At 37.8% G+C, this 14,963-nt stretch overlaps 3 protein-coding genes across 10 annotated transcripts; 2 read left to right on the top strand and 1 right to left on the bottom strand.

Annotated features, from left to right (window-relative positions):
- Positions 1-31: 31 nt before the first annotated feature.
- On the top strand, positions 32-3,621 carry LOC139991020 (synaptic vesicle 2-related protein). 4 transcript variants are annotated; one of them, XM_072010785.1, is made up of 9 exons: positions 32-1,456; positions 1,623-1,785; positions 1,911-2,032; positions 2,098-2,336; positions 2,456-2,637; positions 2,719-2,963; positions 3,043-3,223; positions 3,302-3,417; positions 3,475-3,621. In XM_072010785.1, the coding sequence occupies exons 2-9, from the start codon at positions 1,625-1,627 to the stop codon at positions 3,531-3,533; spliced, it is 1,305 nt and encodes a 434-aa protein (XP_071866886.1). In that variant the 5' UTR covers positions 32-1,456; positions 1,623-1,624; the 3' UTR covers positions 3,534-3,621. The 4 variants fall into 4 exon arrangements, 3 of the variants coding, with proteins under 3 accessions (XP_071866886.1, XP_071866885.1, XP_071866884.1); XR_011800721.1 differs by having other exon boundaries at positions 32-1,785; positions 3,043-3,197; XM_072010784.1 differs by having other exon boundaries at positions 32-1,785; positions 3,043-3,202.
- Positions 3,622-3,807: 186 nt separating this feature from the next.
- Positions 3,808-13,754, top strand: LOC139990999 (uncharacterized). 5 transcript variants are annotated; one of them, XM_072010716.1, is made up of 12 exons: positions 3,808-5,617; positions 5,837-5,994; positions 6,328-6,606; positions 6,763-6,919; positions 8,257-8,971; positions 9,208-9,440; positions 9,514-9,702; positions 9,947-10,508; positions 10,591-10,664; positions 10,756-10,835; positions 11,141-11,384; positions 11,518-13,754. In XM_072010716.1, the coding sequence occupies exons 1-12, from the start codon at positions 4,642-4,644 to the stop codon at positions 13,458-13,460; spliced, it is 5,610 nt and encodes a 1,869-aa protein (XP_071866817.1). In that variant the 5' UTR covers positions 3,808-4,641; the 3' UTR covers positions 13,461-13,754. The 5 variants fall into 5 exon arrangements, with proteins under 5 accessions (XP_071866817.1, XP_071866816.1, XP_071866820.1 ...); XM_072010715.1 differs by having other exon boundaries at positions 9,502-9,702; XM_072010719.1 differs by lacking the exon at positions 10,756-10,835 and having other exon boundaries at positions 11,106-11,384.
- On the bottom strand, positions 6,848-7,946 carry LOC139991085 (uncharacterized). Its single transcript, XM_072010900.1, has 2 exons — positions 7,745-7,946; positions 6,848-7,670 (listed from the first exon to the last, which is right to left on the bottom strand). The coding sequence occupies exons 1-2, from the start codon at positions 7,944-7,946 to the stop codon at positions 6,976-6,978; spliced, it is 897 nt and encodes a 298-aa protein (XP_071867001.1). The 3' UTR covers positions 6,848-6,975.
- Positions 13,755-14,963: the final 1,209 nt, after the last annotated feature.

Here is a 14,963-nt window from a genome sequence, read left to right as displayed (position 1 = left end):
TTTTCAATTATTAAATAGTTTTTGTTAACAACTTAATTTTGAGAGTATGAATTTGAAATTACTGAATTGGTGTTATTACGGTAAGATGATAAATGTATGTCTCAATAACTTCTCAGTGTAGCAAATGGAATTCTGTAAATCAGTATCTACCAAATTCTATAATATATGATGACTAATAACTGTGAAAAGGTTATAGCTAAAGCAGGTTAAGAAATTTAAATAATTCATTTATTTACTATGTTAAAAACTGATCAATACATAATTTACGAAATATGTTCTTGATGGAGCACTGAATAGAAATATTTCACTTTTTCATATCACATTTTTTATTAAGATGTTTTTGATGTAAATGTATTTAGTATTATATCATAGCCTACAAAATGACGAATTCAATAATAACGTTTTGAAATTATTATTAATCTTAAAATATAGAGAGAATGTATCAAGAATAACTATAATTTATTTATATTTGTACAATACTTTCTATTATGATAGTACAATATTTTTTGAAATTACACTACTTCAACATCTCTTTATTATAAGTTATTGAATTCTTTTTATCGGCTGTAACGTAACACTAGAAAATGAGAAACGTAAAATTAGAAAATGATTCATTAGAATGGTTAGGAAATTCAAGGCTAGCTTAATAACTCAAGGCACAGAAAAAGAGAGAAATATTTTTATTCAACGACCAGTATGGAATAAAACATTAAAACATTATAACTATATTCATAAAATTTGATATTTAATTACAGGATGTGGGCTTTGTCATTGCTTTATTGTTGGATTATGTGGTATGTGTGCATTTGCAGAAGCTTGCGTTCTTCCAATTATTTTAGTTATAATTCCATTTATGGCATGTGATTTAAGCCTAAATACAAGCCAGGTGACTACTGTGTATGCTATGTTAACTTTAGGTACATATACATACATATATATATGTATAAAAATTTACGTATGTAAATATAAGTAAATCAAAATTATATACAATTGAATAAGGTGAAATATGGTTCCAACGCTATTTAGTTCCTCTGCTGCCGTAAAAACAAAGATAAAGAAATCTCATAAGTTAGGCAATATAGAAAAAGAGATTATGAAACGATGATAAAAAAAAGCATATTGCTTATTACATAGGATTTATTGGTGTTGAGAAATAATGAAGAAATCTTGAATAAGTGATCATGAAAGGGGTTCTTCCTTACTATTTTTTTAACAATATTAGTAACTAAATGACGTCACAGGTCAATTATATGTAAATATAAATTACAATGATGGTATAACCAGATTTGTACCAACTAACCAAATTTCCCCTCTAGTATAACTAATTCAGTAAGGTCATCAAGCGAGGTTCTCTTGCCATTACTTTAACAGTAAGCGGAAAATAATCTGATCACATATCAGGCAATTACTGGTTACATAAACCCTGTAGTCTCCTTGGTAGAATGAAAAATAACTGGTTAGCAGAGACCGTTTTAAAACCTCATTGATCCTAATTCAACGATGTTATAAATCTTTTTACTTTGCGTCTTTACGTTTCCAAATAAAATATATTTAAAATAAATTATAAAATATTTTATATTTAGATAATTTATAATATTTTATGAAAATAAGATTGTGTATAGGAATGGCTGTAGGAGCATTTGTATTCGGAATAATAATCGATGCAAGTGGACGTAAAGGATCGATTCCCGCTACTATGATCGCTGTGTTTTGCGCCACTATCAGTTTATCCTTTGCGCAAACTACTTTGCTGATATACCTTTCGATATTTGTACTTGGACTGGGGTAAGTCCAATTACTATCTATGAAATCACATATGTAATTGTCATGCATAATAAATGAGGTATGTATACACGTAAAGCTAAATATATCTGCTCGTTACATATGTATAATAATGTATATTTTTTTAGATTAGCTGGTAATAACGTGGTTTTAAGAGTATATGTAATCGAATTTTTGCCCATGAAACGAAGAGGCTTTTGTTTAGTTGTTTTGGATGTATTAGGAGTTATTGGTTATGTGTCTGCTTTAGGTAAAGATTATAAAGGAGTACGAAAGTCCTAAAGTCATTAAACGTTTTATGGTAATTGAAAATAGGATTGTCATGGCTACTGATGCCTTCGATCGTGCGATTACAAAACAAAAAATTTCGACCAAATTCTTGGCGAGTCCTTATAGGATTAGGAGGTATACCGAATTTGATCATGGCATGTGCGACTAGTTTATTACCGGCAAGTCCTAGATACTTGCTTTATCGGCGTCGGTACGAAGAAGCGCTAACTGTGTTACGGCAGATCTATGCAATTAATAATTCGAAGCATGCCGATACTTATACAGTACGATTATCTTATATTAAGTCATCTCTCTCTCTCTCGTTTTATAAGCTGCAAATCTTTTATATAAAATTTCAGCGACTGAAATATATAATATACAGTAATACATTTTATTATTCCAGTTACGTACTTTAGACAATTGTGTTCGACCAGACGAGGAAGATGAAGAAAATACAGGAAATGTGAGTAAAATAGTACGGACATTCTGTATAAAAACACGCAAACGAATCCGCAAGATATGCAGCGCACCATTTAAATGTACCACCATATTAGGACTTTGTATCAATCTTTTACAATTTCCAGGGTAACATATCGTTTTCTATTAAACGTAATCGCGTTAAATACGCTCTATCATTTGTTTTGATAATATGATTACGATAACCAGAATCATTTGGGTTGCTCTTTGGAATACGCAATTGTTTCAAGAAACAGAAAACTTTAACAAATCAGCAAAGAAGAATTCTACATGCGTTGTCGATATAGAGAACTTGGCATTAGGATTTTTGCAAAATTGTCAAGACATAGACACGGATCGTTTTAGAATTCTTTTCTATTTATCTTTGAGCTACATATTAGGAGAAATTTTGTTGCTAATTGGTATCGATGTTATTGGTAGAAAAATATTTCTAGGTAAGCGTATCGTTAGTATACTATTCATTCTAACGTTGCTATATTATTAAGGACAAATCTTTTCGATTTTATTTTTTAGTACTTTCAGGATTAGCGGGAACAGCCGCGTGTCTTGGTTTATTATTTACAGTTCATAATATAGTACAAATCGTTCTTTCATTGATCGTACTAGCAGCTTACGCGATTGGTCGTACGACAACTTCGATAATTTTACTGGAAAATTATTTTACCGGCGTAAGGTTAATTATGAAACAGTTTCTGTAATTAGACGCATATTTTTTTGTTAGTAACGTATACAAAGATATATGAAATTTTTAGTGAATTTAGTATAATTTCAGGGGTACGGTTATCGGTTTATCCAGAATGTTTCCATACTTGGTTGGTAGTTTTACTAAACTCTTTCTAAATATACAGTGTCTTACTAGTATCTACATTATGTCAGGAATTTTGTTGAGTAAGTAAACTTGGTGATTAAAAATGTTGAACGAATTTAACGAGTTAATGGTTTCAGGTGCTGCTGTTGCAGGGTCACGAATGCCTGACCTAACCCGTTTACCGATGCAAGAATAACTTCTTAATGTTCATATTTTTATAATCTCGATAAATTATAAATAATTCTTTATGGACTATAGTTATGTTGTAAAAAAAAAAAAAAAACAAAGCAGATCGTTATTCATATTTCGGTAGCAGTCATAAATGTTTCTATAATACATGAGAATTAGGCAAATTTCTTTCGTGTATGGTATGGTAGAAAATATAATAAAAAATATGGCGGTAAAGGTGCAGCAAAAAATAGTTGTATTGCAATCAGTACATGGCATGCAGACGCATATAAATACAAACGTGGGCGGCTATTCGAGAGTATACGCCATAGTCTTTCCACCGTCTATTTTCGACGAGAACAGGAAGACCGTCTCTTTTACGTGGTTATCGTGGACATGCTCTCGCGCATGCTCTTCGAACGTGGTGGAAAGCCTCGTCGTCACGAATACGCTCTTGTATTCGTTGTAAATACGAATGCCGAATGCTCGCTACCGAAAATAATCACGCGAGGACGTTGTTGCGATTTCAGGCCGCTTCTTCCGCGGCTCTCTTGACGCCGCCAAACGTAAAAAATGCATTCCCACCGCGAACCTTCGAGATATTCGCCGCAAGACCTAGCGATATTCCTTAACACGAATATTCGTAATAATATCGGTTTCATTAATAATTAAACGTACGGTAAAATACCATCGGTCGTGTGTTTACTTCGTGTTGGATCAGCGATAGAGGATCAAACAAGTAAATTGTTACTGATGTGTAACGAAAGAGTGATACAAAATTTGGTGCTGTTCATTGTTCGTCCCCGTTACCTTGACTTCAGCATCGAAGATAAAAGGCATTATAGTTAAATACTTCAGCAGTGACTGTCATTCTGTACTGTGTTAATTTCAAATTAAATAAATAGATGTTACAATTTCTAAATATTCCAAACTTTGTTACCAGAGGTGTCTAAACTCGATTCGGTGCTACGCCTATAATGTCCATGAAAAAAGATGTATTCTAAAATTAGATTACTCTGATATATTTAGAATATTAATAATTCAATTGACAAACGCGCGAGAGAGAGAGAGAGAGAGAGAGAGAGCGAACAGCTTAAAACGCACATGTAAAACGCGTATTAGATAAAACTAGCCAAATGGTGGATAATGAGAAGTTCATCGATCAGAGCGGTCAAAAGACCGAAAGGAATATCGGTCGACAATGCACGAGCCGTGTTAACGAACAAAAGACATTATCCAAGGCTAAACACAAAGTGGATGAGAGTGATTTACCTGTACCTCCACCGGATCCATGGGCGAGCCTATGGCGTCTGCAAAATACGCGAAATCAGGCGGAAATAGGACAGAGTCGAAACGTCGATGAAGACGAAGACATAATCGCCTACTTGACGGATTTCGGGACGTTGCCGTTCGAAGGTCAAACCTCGGAGTGTCCTTCGAGAAATTCTGCTATGTCTGCAATGGCTATTTCAAGTCTTTACGCGGAAGACGCCTTCGAGCAGTTGGATCGTCTGTATGCTTTCGCCGAGGAAATTCTCGAGCTCAGGGATCGCAATTCCAAATTTTTTAGACGCGTCAGGAATTTAGAGCGTCTGAAAGTACTCCGTAATGCCAATCAGAAGTTGGAAAATGCTTTCGAGCGAGACAAGGACGCGACGATCAACGTTTGCGAGGAGGATACCGGATTCGCAGAATCCTTGTTAGACGCTATGTTGTCGAATTGCAGGGATTCGCCGTTTCAAAAGCGCAATATCCGATCGTCCTCGTCCAGACAAACGAGAAATAAATTCGACGTCGATAAACAAACGTCGACGGATGAAATTTCTGGGAGCGCACCGAAAGTTTCAAAGTGGACCAGGGTTAAAGCTGCATTCAAGTGGGAAAGGGCTTACACGAACGATACGGAAATAATGGATCCATCGATGACAACGAGCACGTCATCGACGACCACCGCCTCTCCCTCCACTCCAACGACTAAATATCATAGAAATGCAGATGTTGAAATTAAGGAATCGAACAATACGGCCACTTCGTCACCCGTTAACGAACCTTGTAACACAGGCACGCTCTTTGGCTCATCTCCATCTTCGTTCAACGAAGGATTTTATGATTGTACGAAATTCCTAAACTTTTGTTTACATATATATGTATTCGTTGCAAATATTTTTCCCATTACAGTCGGTCCCATTATCATCTTTTTGCAAATTAATCATTTAAACGAAAGACACGAGGATCGTTTGTAACTAAATCACTCGGACTAAATTTTGAAACTCGGTCTTGATAGATGATCGTATATCCATGTTTTTTTCGTAATTCGTTACGTTTTTTTAGGTTCACAGAAAAGTGCTTTAAATCATTTAGATTATCAATCCTTAAAGAGAAAATGTAATAAAGAGGCAGATTATGGAAATTGGCATAGCAAATCTCTCGACGATAATATCCTTATACTGGACACTTTGCAAGTTAACGAAACGGGTCTAACAAATGAGGTAAACAAAACGTTATTGTTACTTATTAAATTATATTTTATCGTCTATTATCTTTACACATTTGGGTGCGGTTTAATTAGCTAAATATCCGCTAACTTTTGTTTTCCACATACTTTATCTTTGCGATATATGTATTTACGAACGTAATATTTACTTTCGTACATCAATTCTCACAAATAAATTTTACTCGGACAAAAATCATTAGCTGTTATCGTATTGATAACGACAGATACGAAAGTATAATATAGTTCAAATCATGATTCGCTTTACTATAAAATATTTACTCGATATAAATCTTTCCATTATCAAAATACAATTTTTATACAAAACTAGATCGGACAAGGAAAACCATTAATTCGGATTACATCGGATAACGATCACGCGATGCTATCGTCGAATAAAATAGACGAAAAAGATACAGAATCGACATCAAAGAGATCAACGCCAACTTTAACTATTACGATACCTTCGCACGACGAGGACAACAGATACGTATCTTCCCCGGAATCAAACTCACCACTCTTTTTCAATACGAACACCTCTGCCGGAAATTCTCCACAGCCCAGGAAGACGTACCGAGACCTGTCTATAAACAAGGATTTTAAACGACAGGTTAACATCGTTTTCCTCTATAAATGAAAAATTAATCTCTTCTTATATTTCGAAGACATACATTTTGTCCACGAATTATTTACCTTAATTATTGATTTAGTTAATTTTGATTAATTAACTGTTTAAACTTCACACGTTTTTATTACAATGTAACAGCGATCATACGGTGGAGAATCGGCGATTCTTTCGTCAAAAGCACAGAGGTCGGACTCCAAATGGAACAAAGTGAGACGAGCGTTTCTAACGAATTCAACTTCGAGCATCTCATCGAATTTCATCAACGTCGTTTCCAGACAGATGCTTTTTCAAGACGGTAATTTAATAATTTACCTATTCGTATAACGATATTTCTTTCAAAGAGGACCAGTTTCACGATGATCGCCGTTTCTGTTCGTTTTTAGCAGCAGCGACACAATTGTTTAGATGTTCCAAGAATGCTTCGCCCCTTTTGCGACACGTTTGCGAAACATTCGTTAACGATGCCTTGTGATATTCCAAAATTCCACGTTGCAACGATTCGATTTTATTCAAACCAGTTTGCGCGTTCTGAGACGTTTTGTCCAATATCTTCTCCGCGTACACCGCGTTTCCTTCGATGCATTTGGCCAACGCTTGCGGAGTTTTGCATTTTCGACAGGAGAGTATCAGAGATTTGGCACGATCGATGCAAACCAGCACGTCGCGTTCTAAACACTCGATATTTACTTTTATTCGTTTTATTCGGGGTACGACGTCGTATTCCACGTTCTCGAAAGCCTGGCGAACCTCGTGATTCAGCGACATAGCAGATTTGCGTTTCATAGAACCGAACGATGGATCCACTGCCAGCAACTTCTGAAGCGTTTTCTTGATGTCGTGCAAAATTCCTTTCACCATTACCTGCTCGTTATTTTTCGACAGTTCTATGTCTTTCGTTAATTGGACGAACATAGATTTTGATTCGTTTTGAATGTTATTCAAGATAGCGTTGGCCTGTTTCGTAACGTTCTCGTACGCTTTTTGGTAAACATCCACGACGCTTCTTTCTTTGCACTGAAATGTAAAGTTACAAATCGTTGTCGAGGATCATTGTGTTAATGTGATAGAATAATGTACGCGTTTATTACTTTTGGTGGAGGTTTTGCAAACAGTTTCTTACAACATCGCTGTTCCGTAGATAGTTTTGGACATTTAGCAAGTTTCTCTTGATATTCTTTACATTTCGGTAATATCGTTTCCCTTTTAACGTCTTGCGGTCTTTTACATAGTGCCTTGCCGCATTGCTTACCCTGTACAGAATACTTGATAATATTGCTATGAATTTTACGAGTAACAGGGACGATAAATTTTGCGACCAACATGCCAAATATACGAATAGAAAGTAATCAAACAGCCGATCTCCGTGCGACAAAAGAAGACGATTTTTTGATATTGGAATGGTCGAAAAGTTCGTAGTAGTTCTGATAATCGATATAAACGGTAATAATACAAAGTATCGCTTTATATTTGACGAGATTGGTAGAGAACGATTTATTATAAACTTTTGCCAATCGATGAATCACTAAGGTCGGATAAACGCTGTTTTTCATCCATTAATTAATTAACCAGCACTTCTATGATCGATCGCACTAAAATTCAACATCGATAACAATTCTTTTTCTTACTCAGCAGGACTGGAAGCATCATCGATCGGCTGTAATCATAACGACAGCGTGGAAAATATCGAGAAGGCAACACCATCGAACGCGCAAGTGGGCACACGACGAGATTACCGAGCTCTTAGGGAAAAACTGGGAACCGAATTCCATCAAAAACTGATCGAATGGGAACGTTTAAAAAATCTTCCGCCTCGCGTTGCCACGAAAGAAGTTCGCGAAATTTCGCCCAGTTTGCCAAGTCCCCGAGAAAGTTTATTGTCCGAAGAAAGATTAGCTCCTGAATTTAGGAAGAAGCTGCAGGACTGGAAACGCGCAAAGAAAGTACGACGAGGAAGCGCTCCCTTTGAACAACAGAGGATCAAACGACGTCGTTTGACCGACTGGCAACTTTGGAGATCTCCTTCGAAAACCGAGCACAGAAATAGAGAGATCGCAACCCCGCAAGTTAACAGCGAATGCGGAGACATCGCTAACGAGGGGAAGTCTCAGCTCTGCGAAGATTTTGCACGAAAAATCGAAAATTCGAAGAGAACGAACGAGACTGGCAATCATGATTCCCAATACCCGATACGATCGAAATCGCATCAACATAGAATCGCGTCTGGGATAGATGAAACCGAATTTTTCGTTCTAGAAAGGTTACTATCATTTTTTAATAATAATACGATTAAAGAGAGACGGGGGTGTGACGCTCAACAGTTGGAAGAGTGTTTTGATGCAGATTCAAGGTATAACGCAAATATATGTTTTATTTATTAACATTGACATTAAATGTAAACTAATCGTAAATAGAAATTCTACTCTACTCTTTTCTTCTAACGTTTCGATTAAAGATAATAACAACAATACCAATAATTGAAGAAATATTTACAAAAATTTCTAAATCTATTAATTTTCATGTTTAGATGAAATCAAACAGCCTGGCAATGGCACGCATCTCACTAATGTGTATATTTTATTTAAGATCATATGCCGATGGAACACAGAGTCTAAACGATAGCAACGAAGTTTTCGTACGAACGTCCGTCGGATCCTACAGATTCGAAGGTATTTCACGAGAATTCACAAGAAAACTATACGATTGGGAACGGTATCGTGGAATATCGCCCACATCCTCCACCTTCCGCCTCCTAGGACCACCTTATATACCTTCTCTGAGACGATCGACTATCGAAACATCAACGAATTCACCCACAAGTAAGATTTTAATTTATCATTCGCCGATAAGACAGTTTTCTTCACATGATCGTTTCAATAGGTAATTATTTAGAAGTTGGAAGCAACGAACCGGTATCGTTGAAAGGCGGCTGTTTGAAGAGATCGAAATCCGTCGGCGCCATGATCGAGAAATCTGATCAAACTGCGTTTTTCGTACGCCGTTCGAACAGCTTACAGTCATTGGATCGTCTCACGAATAGATTGAAAGATTTGGATCGCGTCGATATCTTGCCAGATACTAGTAAGTATTATCATTTAAAGTTGTTTCGTAATTTATAACTATTCACAGAAATTTTATAAATTTATAGCGGTGCATTTTTAGGAATTCGAATGATTTTTGGTGAAGTATGCGAATAAAGATTTTCCTGTACGTTACGTACATATACATGTATATTTTTATATACTTGTCATTGGTAATTCTAGTGTGAAGATAGGCGTAGCCTGTTAATCAATATCCTCGTAATTTCAAAATTTCATTTTTTCAGTGGATTCTCGGAGAACAGAGGACGTAGCCGAAGATATAATGGATGACTCCGAACCGGAGGCGATGATCGTAGACATCGAAGACGTTATCGAGGAAACTGCAAGTCCCCTGGAGAGGGTGCAACCCCATCAAACACCGGTATATTCGGTTGCAGCGAGCGAAACCACTAGTATCGCCGTACCACTCGGTACAGTCACTTCCAGTCACGAACCATCCCCGGTATTTTTGATCGAGATCGAGGAAAATTCTGATCACAATCTTTGGAAATCTAACAAGTGGAGTCAAAGGAAAAGTTTCTCGAGCGAAGACAGTCTGAGTCTGGAACAATCCGAAACGACGAAATCTTGGAATAATGAAAAAATCTCCCCGAACAACGAAGAATCGGAGCATTGGTTCTCCGCGAGTTCAACGAGTAAAAAGCAGATGTCTGGTATTAAAGAAGAGTTGGACAAAGATTCTGTCAAATCAAGTAGTTCGATTTGTTCGACAGATGGAGATACAGAATCTAACGTTATAAAAGAAGAAAAGAAAGTAAAAGATCAAAGTCGCGTTAATTTCGAAAGGTATACGAAATCAACGTTTGTTCTGCAAGAACTTACTGTACGAAGAAACGAATTACACCTTCACAAATTTTTCCATTTTTAGAGAAGATGTTCCTGTAACATCACCAGTCGATAAAGAAGCAATTGGAAGAGACGCGGAGAAGCACGTATCCGATGGTAAGTTTGACAAGGTAATTAACGAAGCTTGTGATAGGTTTTGAGGTTGGTGACGAAAACCAAGTAAAGAATACCTTGTTTTCCGTTCTAGAAACGAACGAAAACAAAACTATCCGTGAATGGAATCTTGGAAATCGTTCTATTTTTGGTGCAGGCATAAAAGAAACAATGGTAGATTTTGTGAAATTTTATAGCGCAGTTTATCATTCTGCCTTCCAAATATTTTTTATTTTATTTCGTTACTTGTTTTCCTTACAATTGGTGACAAATGTGTAAATACAACTTAGAGAAAATTCAACGTGAAAGCTCGAAGATTAATTCGTTTCAAAAAAGTCCTTAGTTTGTTTCTAACGTTCGAACCGATTCTTCAAGGGAAAGTAACAAAAATGAAAGTAACGACGAAAGAAAGATCATTGTCTTCAGAATAAAGTTTTATCATAGCGCAATCAAAAATAGCGACCTGTCGGTACAACCAGGAGTTATCGAGCGAAAAGGAGCACGTGCAACGATCTGATAACCAAGCGGTAGGAAAGGAAGAGAGCGGCAATAGTGGAAAAGACGGTGCTGAAACAACGAATAAGCTCGACAACGAATACGAGGAAATAATCCTGGCAACCAGCGATCCTCCTCGTTGCTCTTTAACGAATATCCAGTCAATGGCGAATTGTAAAAAAGAAACGACCTCGGGTTTACCAAAAACACCGAACGCTTGTGAATTAGGTACGTTCTAATCGCTTAATAAATATAATAATTAACATTTGTAATTTAACGCGCAATTTATTCGTGTCGAGTATTTTAAGAAATTCTATAAGCGTCGTAAAATCGGAAATAAAAATATCATAATTACTCTTAGATGAAGTGAAGCCTGCCACGCGTGAAGTAGATCTTTTTTACGCCGATCGGAGGGACGACAGTTTAAAGAAAATCGAAGAAAATTACAGTATAGCGGAGGAAGAGTTAGATATCGGTCATGATTCATCGGAAACGAAATTACACTTAAACAACTATAAATCCTCCAAATCGTTCGTCGAGTATTCAAACCGTGAGAAACAGGATTGTTCGATAGACGCTACGACGAGCGCACGATCGGTCGAGAGAAGAAAGTGGCGAGAGTATCGTAATATGGAAAACGTTTCGACGTTTTCACAGTCATCCGATACGAATTCTTGTACACGCGAATGTCGTCGCGAACCGACCATCGAAACAACTGCTTACACGGTAGCGCCGAGCAGCGAGGAACGTTGTTTCGAGAGAATCATCATCAACGAGGAAACTTTGAACAAGATAGTCGTGCCCACAGCTAGTACAGGCTGCGTCGAAAAAACAAGATCCTCGAAAACACCGGTGGAACGTGCTACGACCGAGAATTCTGAGAACAGTCGTCGATCGAGCAGCGATCACGATATTCCGACTAATCAAGAATCGAACGTTAAAAAACAAGTTTCCAGCTCACCGACACGAAACGTTTTCATTAGGACGAAACGTATAATATTCTCTCCGTTTCGACGCTCGGAAGAGCATTCGGCTAAAAAGGAGGACACTTCGGAGGACGATCAGGTATTCACGAGGAAAAGCAAAAGCAAATCCAGATCAGGATCCCCTAAAGTAAATCGTCAAGACGCGCTGTTGAGGATGTCCCTTTCGTTGCCTTGGCCTCTTCGCCCATCCTCGAAGGATCGCGAAGCGAAGGAAACGAAGGTCGAAGGAAATGGCAAGGAAGAACGGGCATCTATGGAGAAACCAAGCTTCGAACGGTGCAAATCGGTGGAGAGCTCGAGAAAATCGTCGACCAGCGAAAGCAACGTGTTTCCGAGAGAAACGAAGCGAGATGGAGCTTCGTCGACGGAATCGTCAGGAGGAAACGGCGAGTTTAAACAAGCCGCCGTACAGAAGAGTCAACGAGCGGACGTCTCGGTGCAAGCAAAACCAGGCGAACAACAAAATCGAGCCTCTTTCAGAATCAGCTTGCCCAGTTTGAAGACCCAGGTCGACGAGAAGATGAAAGACGCGTCTTCCTCGAAATTCGATCCGCAGTCTTCCGATCTTATTCATAAATTGACGATTCTGTCGAACGTGGTAGCGAGAAGAGACGGTCGAACGAACTCGATTTCCGAAGATACGTCTCTGGAATCGCACTCGTTAAGGGTACGTCGTGCGAAGGAAGATTTCTTGTCGCGTCGCGGTGGCCCGCTTTGTCATTCCGTGCTAGAACCTCCGTCGACCAAACATCAAATTTCTCCGAGGACGTTTCCTCATCATTACGAACGGATCTCGGAAAATCGAGAGAAAGCGACGAACGAAAGTGTATCGGATGTAAATCGTACGCCGAACTCATCGTCGAACGAGGCATCGGACAGTCGTGTTGCACAGGAGGAAGCAACGAATGAGAAAAAGGTCGAACAATTTATAAAAGAATACAATGCGAATGAGTTGTCGAACAGTCCAGTTTCTCGTCCTGATCGTGTAAAATCTGCCAGTGCCGGAATGATAAACGTGGATCCAGATACTTTCGTGCGTCTCACGGAAGCTAGTCGTGGATGCGAGTCTCTTCCAAGATCGATCTCGAAGCAGCAACAGCCGTTAGGATCGTTCGCAAAAATTGTTAACAAATTTAAATTTACACGATTGATACGTGGCAAGGATATACAGCAGGAGAATATGAGCACTATTTCGAAATTGTGCAGGCAAAGTTTGTTGATCGACGTACGAAACGATTTTGACAAGTGCTGGGAATCCAGCGATCGTGAGAAGACTTCCAAACAGGATAGCGCAGGGAGAAGTAAGAAAAACGAATAATTATGGCTTCGAAATTTAATTTTCCATTTAGTAGGAGGACAGACGATCGTTCGAAGAAAAGAATTTTTCGGATAGGATAGTCGTCCTTTCTTCTAGCGATTATTTTAGAATAATTCAAGTCGAGTTTCAACTTTTGCGACACTTTTACTGCCTTCTAACTTTCAAAGTATCGCTTATTTCGTGTCAATAGTTATGTCTTCTTTTCCATAGTATTATACAGAAAATGATAACACACGTAATAACAGTATCACGTGAAACTAATAAAGAAACTATACGGTGTTAATGATAATAGGACGTTTAAATAGTCGAACAGTAGCCTGTATTAAATACCGTCGATGGATAGTTATAGTACTAAAAGTACGGTGTACGTCAGTAAGGATATTGTTGAATGTTATAAAGCATCGTAAGATTAACCCATTTACATAAAATGATAGCAACGAAATTGTACCAGAATCGCTACGTCACAGTGTATTAGATAGAAGGAACAAAACTATAAAAAATTTGTTCATACAAATGTGTAATTAAATATATTTAAAAAAACAAGTAACTTTTGGTAAATATTATTCGTTAAATTTATTTCCCGCGGTATTCGCCTATTTAAAAAATGCATTATGTTTCCCTTTGTGCCTATTAGGCAACGTTACTCGTAACTTTCTATTCGTAAAGTAATCTACACTATAAATTAATTTCAAGCAAGGTACGCGTAAAATGGCGATTAATTACCGTCGGATTTAATCCAACTCGCAGCAACCCCGTACAAATAAAATATTTTTTCCTATGAGAACTCTCACCATCTTAAAAACTTAAACGTACACGTATCGCGCGTAATCGAAGAGTAAGAGCAAACAAAAACGGAGGGTCGTTGCAAGTATTATCGTTGTTTGATAAAACGAAATTAATACCCCTGGGGTAGTTTCGAGTGGTGTACAGAAACTAAAAGTAAGCTCGTGTCGTGTGCGTCCATGCTGCCCCTTTTCTTTCTCCTGTCCTCCCTTTTTAACTTTCCCATCCTGTTTTCCGTTTAACCCTCGCACCCGCTTCGAACGATCCTTTCACGTGTTTTCATAGCCGTGATACCTCTCACGGACGCGAAAACTCTTCGATCGCATTAAGCGGATTTCACTCGATCACGAAGCGGTCGAACAAACAAATCGGTCGAGCGAGCGCATTTCGTTCCGTTGTCTGTGATTGTGTGCCGTTGCCATTGTGCTATCGTGCCGCTCAAGAATAGGTCTACCTTGGCAAGAGTTTTGATTTATAACGAGTTTAAGCCGACCCAGATCATGGGATATCTGTTTCTTTCCTGCGAGTGAAGAGTTTTCGTTTTCTGTTTTCTTAGTAACGCGAAATCACCGTCCATGCGACAAATGTACGACGATATATGATTAAAATCTAAAAACAAATTTCCAAGTCTCATCTCGTTATTAATTTCTTATAAAATCTATCCAAACGTCAAAAATATCTGCAGTCTGAAAACAAATAATCTTTTGAAAGAAGAAAAGG

Source organism: Bombus fervidus, chromosome 9 (assembly GCF_041682495.2).
Source record: "Bombus fervidus isolate BK054 chromosome 9, iyBomFerv1, whole genome shotgun sequence".
Lineage (NCBI taxonomy): Eukaryota > Metazoa > Arthropoda > Insecta > Hymenoptera > Apidae > Bombus > Bombus fervidus.
Note: the sequence above shows the minus strand (reverse complement) of the source record. Positions and strands in the feature narration are given on the sequence as shown.

Coding starts and splice junctions, on each gene's coding strand:
- LOC139991020 (XM_072010783.1), top strand. CDS start 1,601: ATGAAAATAAGATTGTGTATAGGAATGGCTGTAGGAGCATTTGTATTC. Junction 1,786..1,910: donor ATATTTGTACTTGGACTGGG/GTAAGTCCAATT, acceptor ATATTTTTTTAG/ATTAGCTGGTAATAACGTGG. Junction 3,418..3,474: donor TATGTCAGGAATTTTGTTGA/GTAAGTAAACTT, acceptor TAATGGTTTCAG/GTGCTGCTGTTGCAGGGTCA.
- LOC139990999 (XM_072010715.1), top strand. CDS start 4,642: ATGGTGGATAATGAGAAGTTCATCGATCAGAGCGGTCAAAAGACCGAA. Junction 9,441..9,501: donor ATCAACGAATTCACCCACAA/GTAAGATTTTAA, acceptor TCGTTTCAATAG/GTAATTATTTAGAAGTTGGA. Junction 10,836..11,140: donor CAGGCATAAAAGAAACAATG/GTAGATTTTGTG, acceptor CGGTACAACCAG/GAGTTATCGAGCGAAAAGGA.
- LOC139991085 (XM_072010900.1), bottom strand. CDS start 7,946: ATGTTGGTCGCAAAATTTATCGTCCCTGTTACTCGTAAAATTCATAGC. Junction 7,671..7,744: donor ATCTACGGAACAGCGATGTT/GTAAGAAACTGT, acceptor TAACACAATGAT/CCTCGACAACGATTTGTAAC.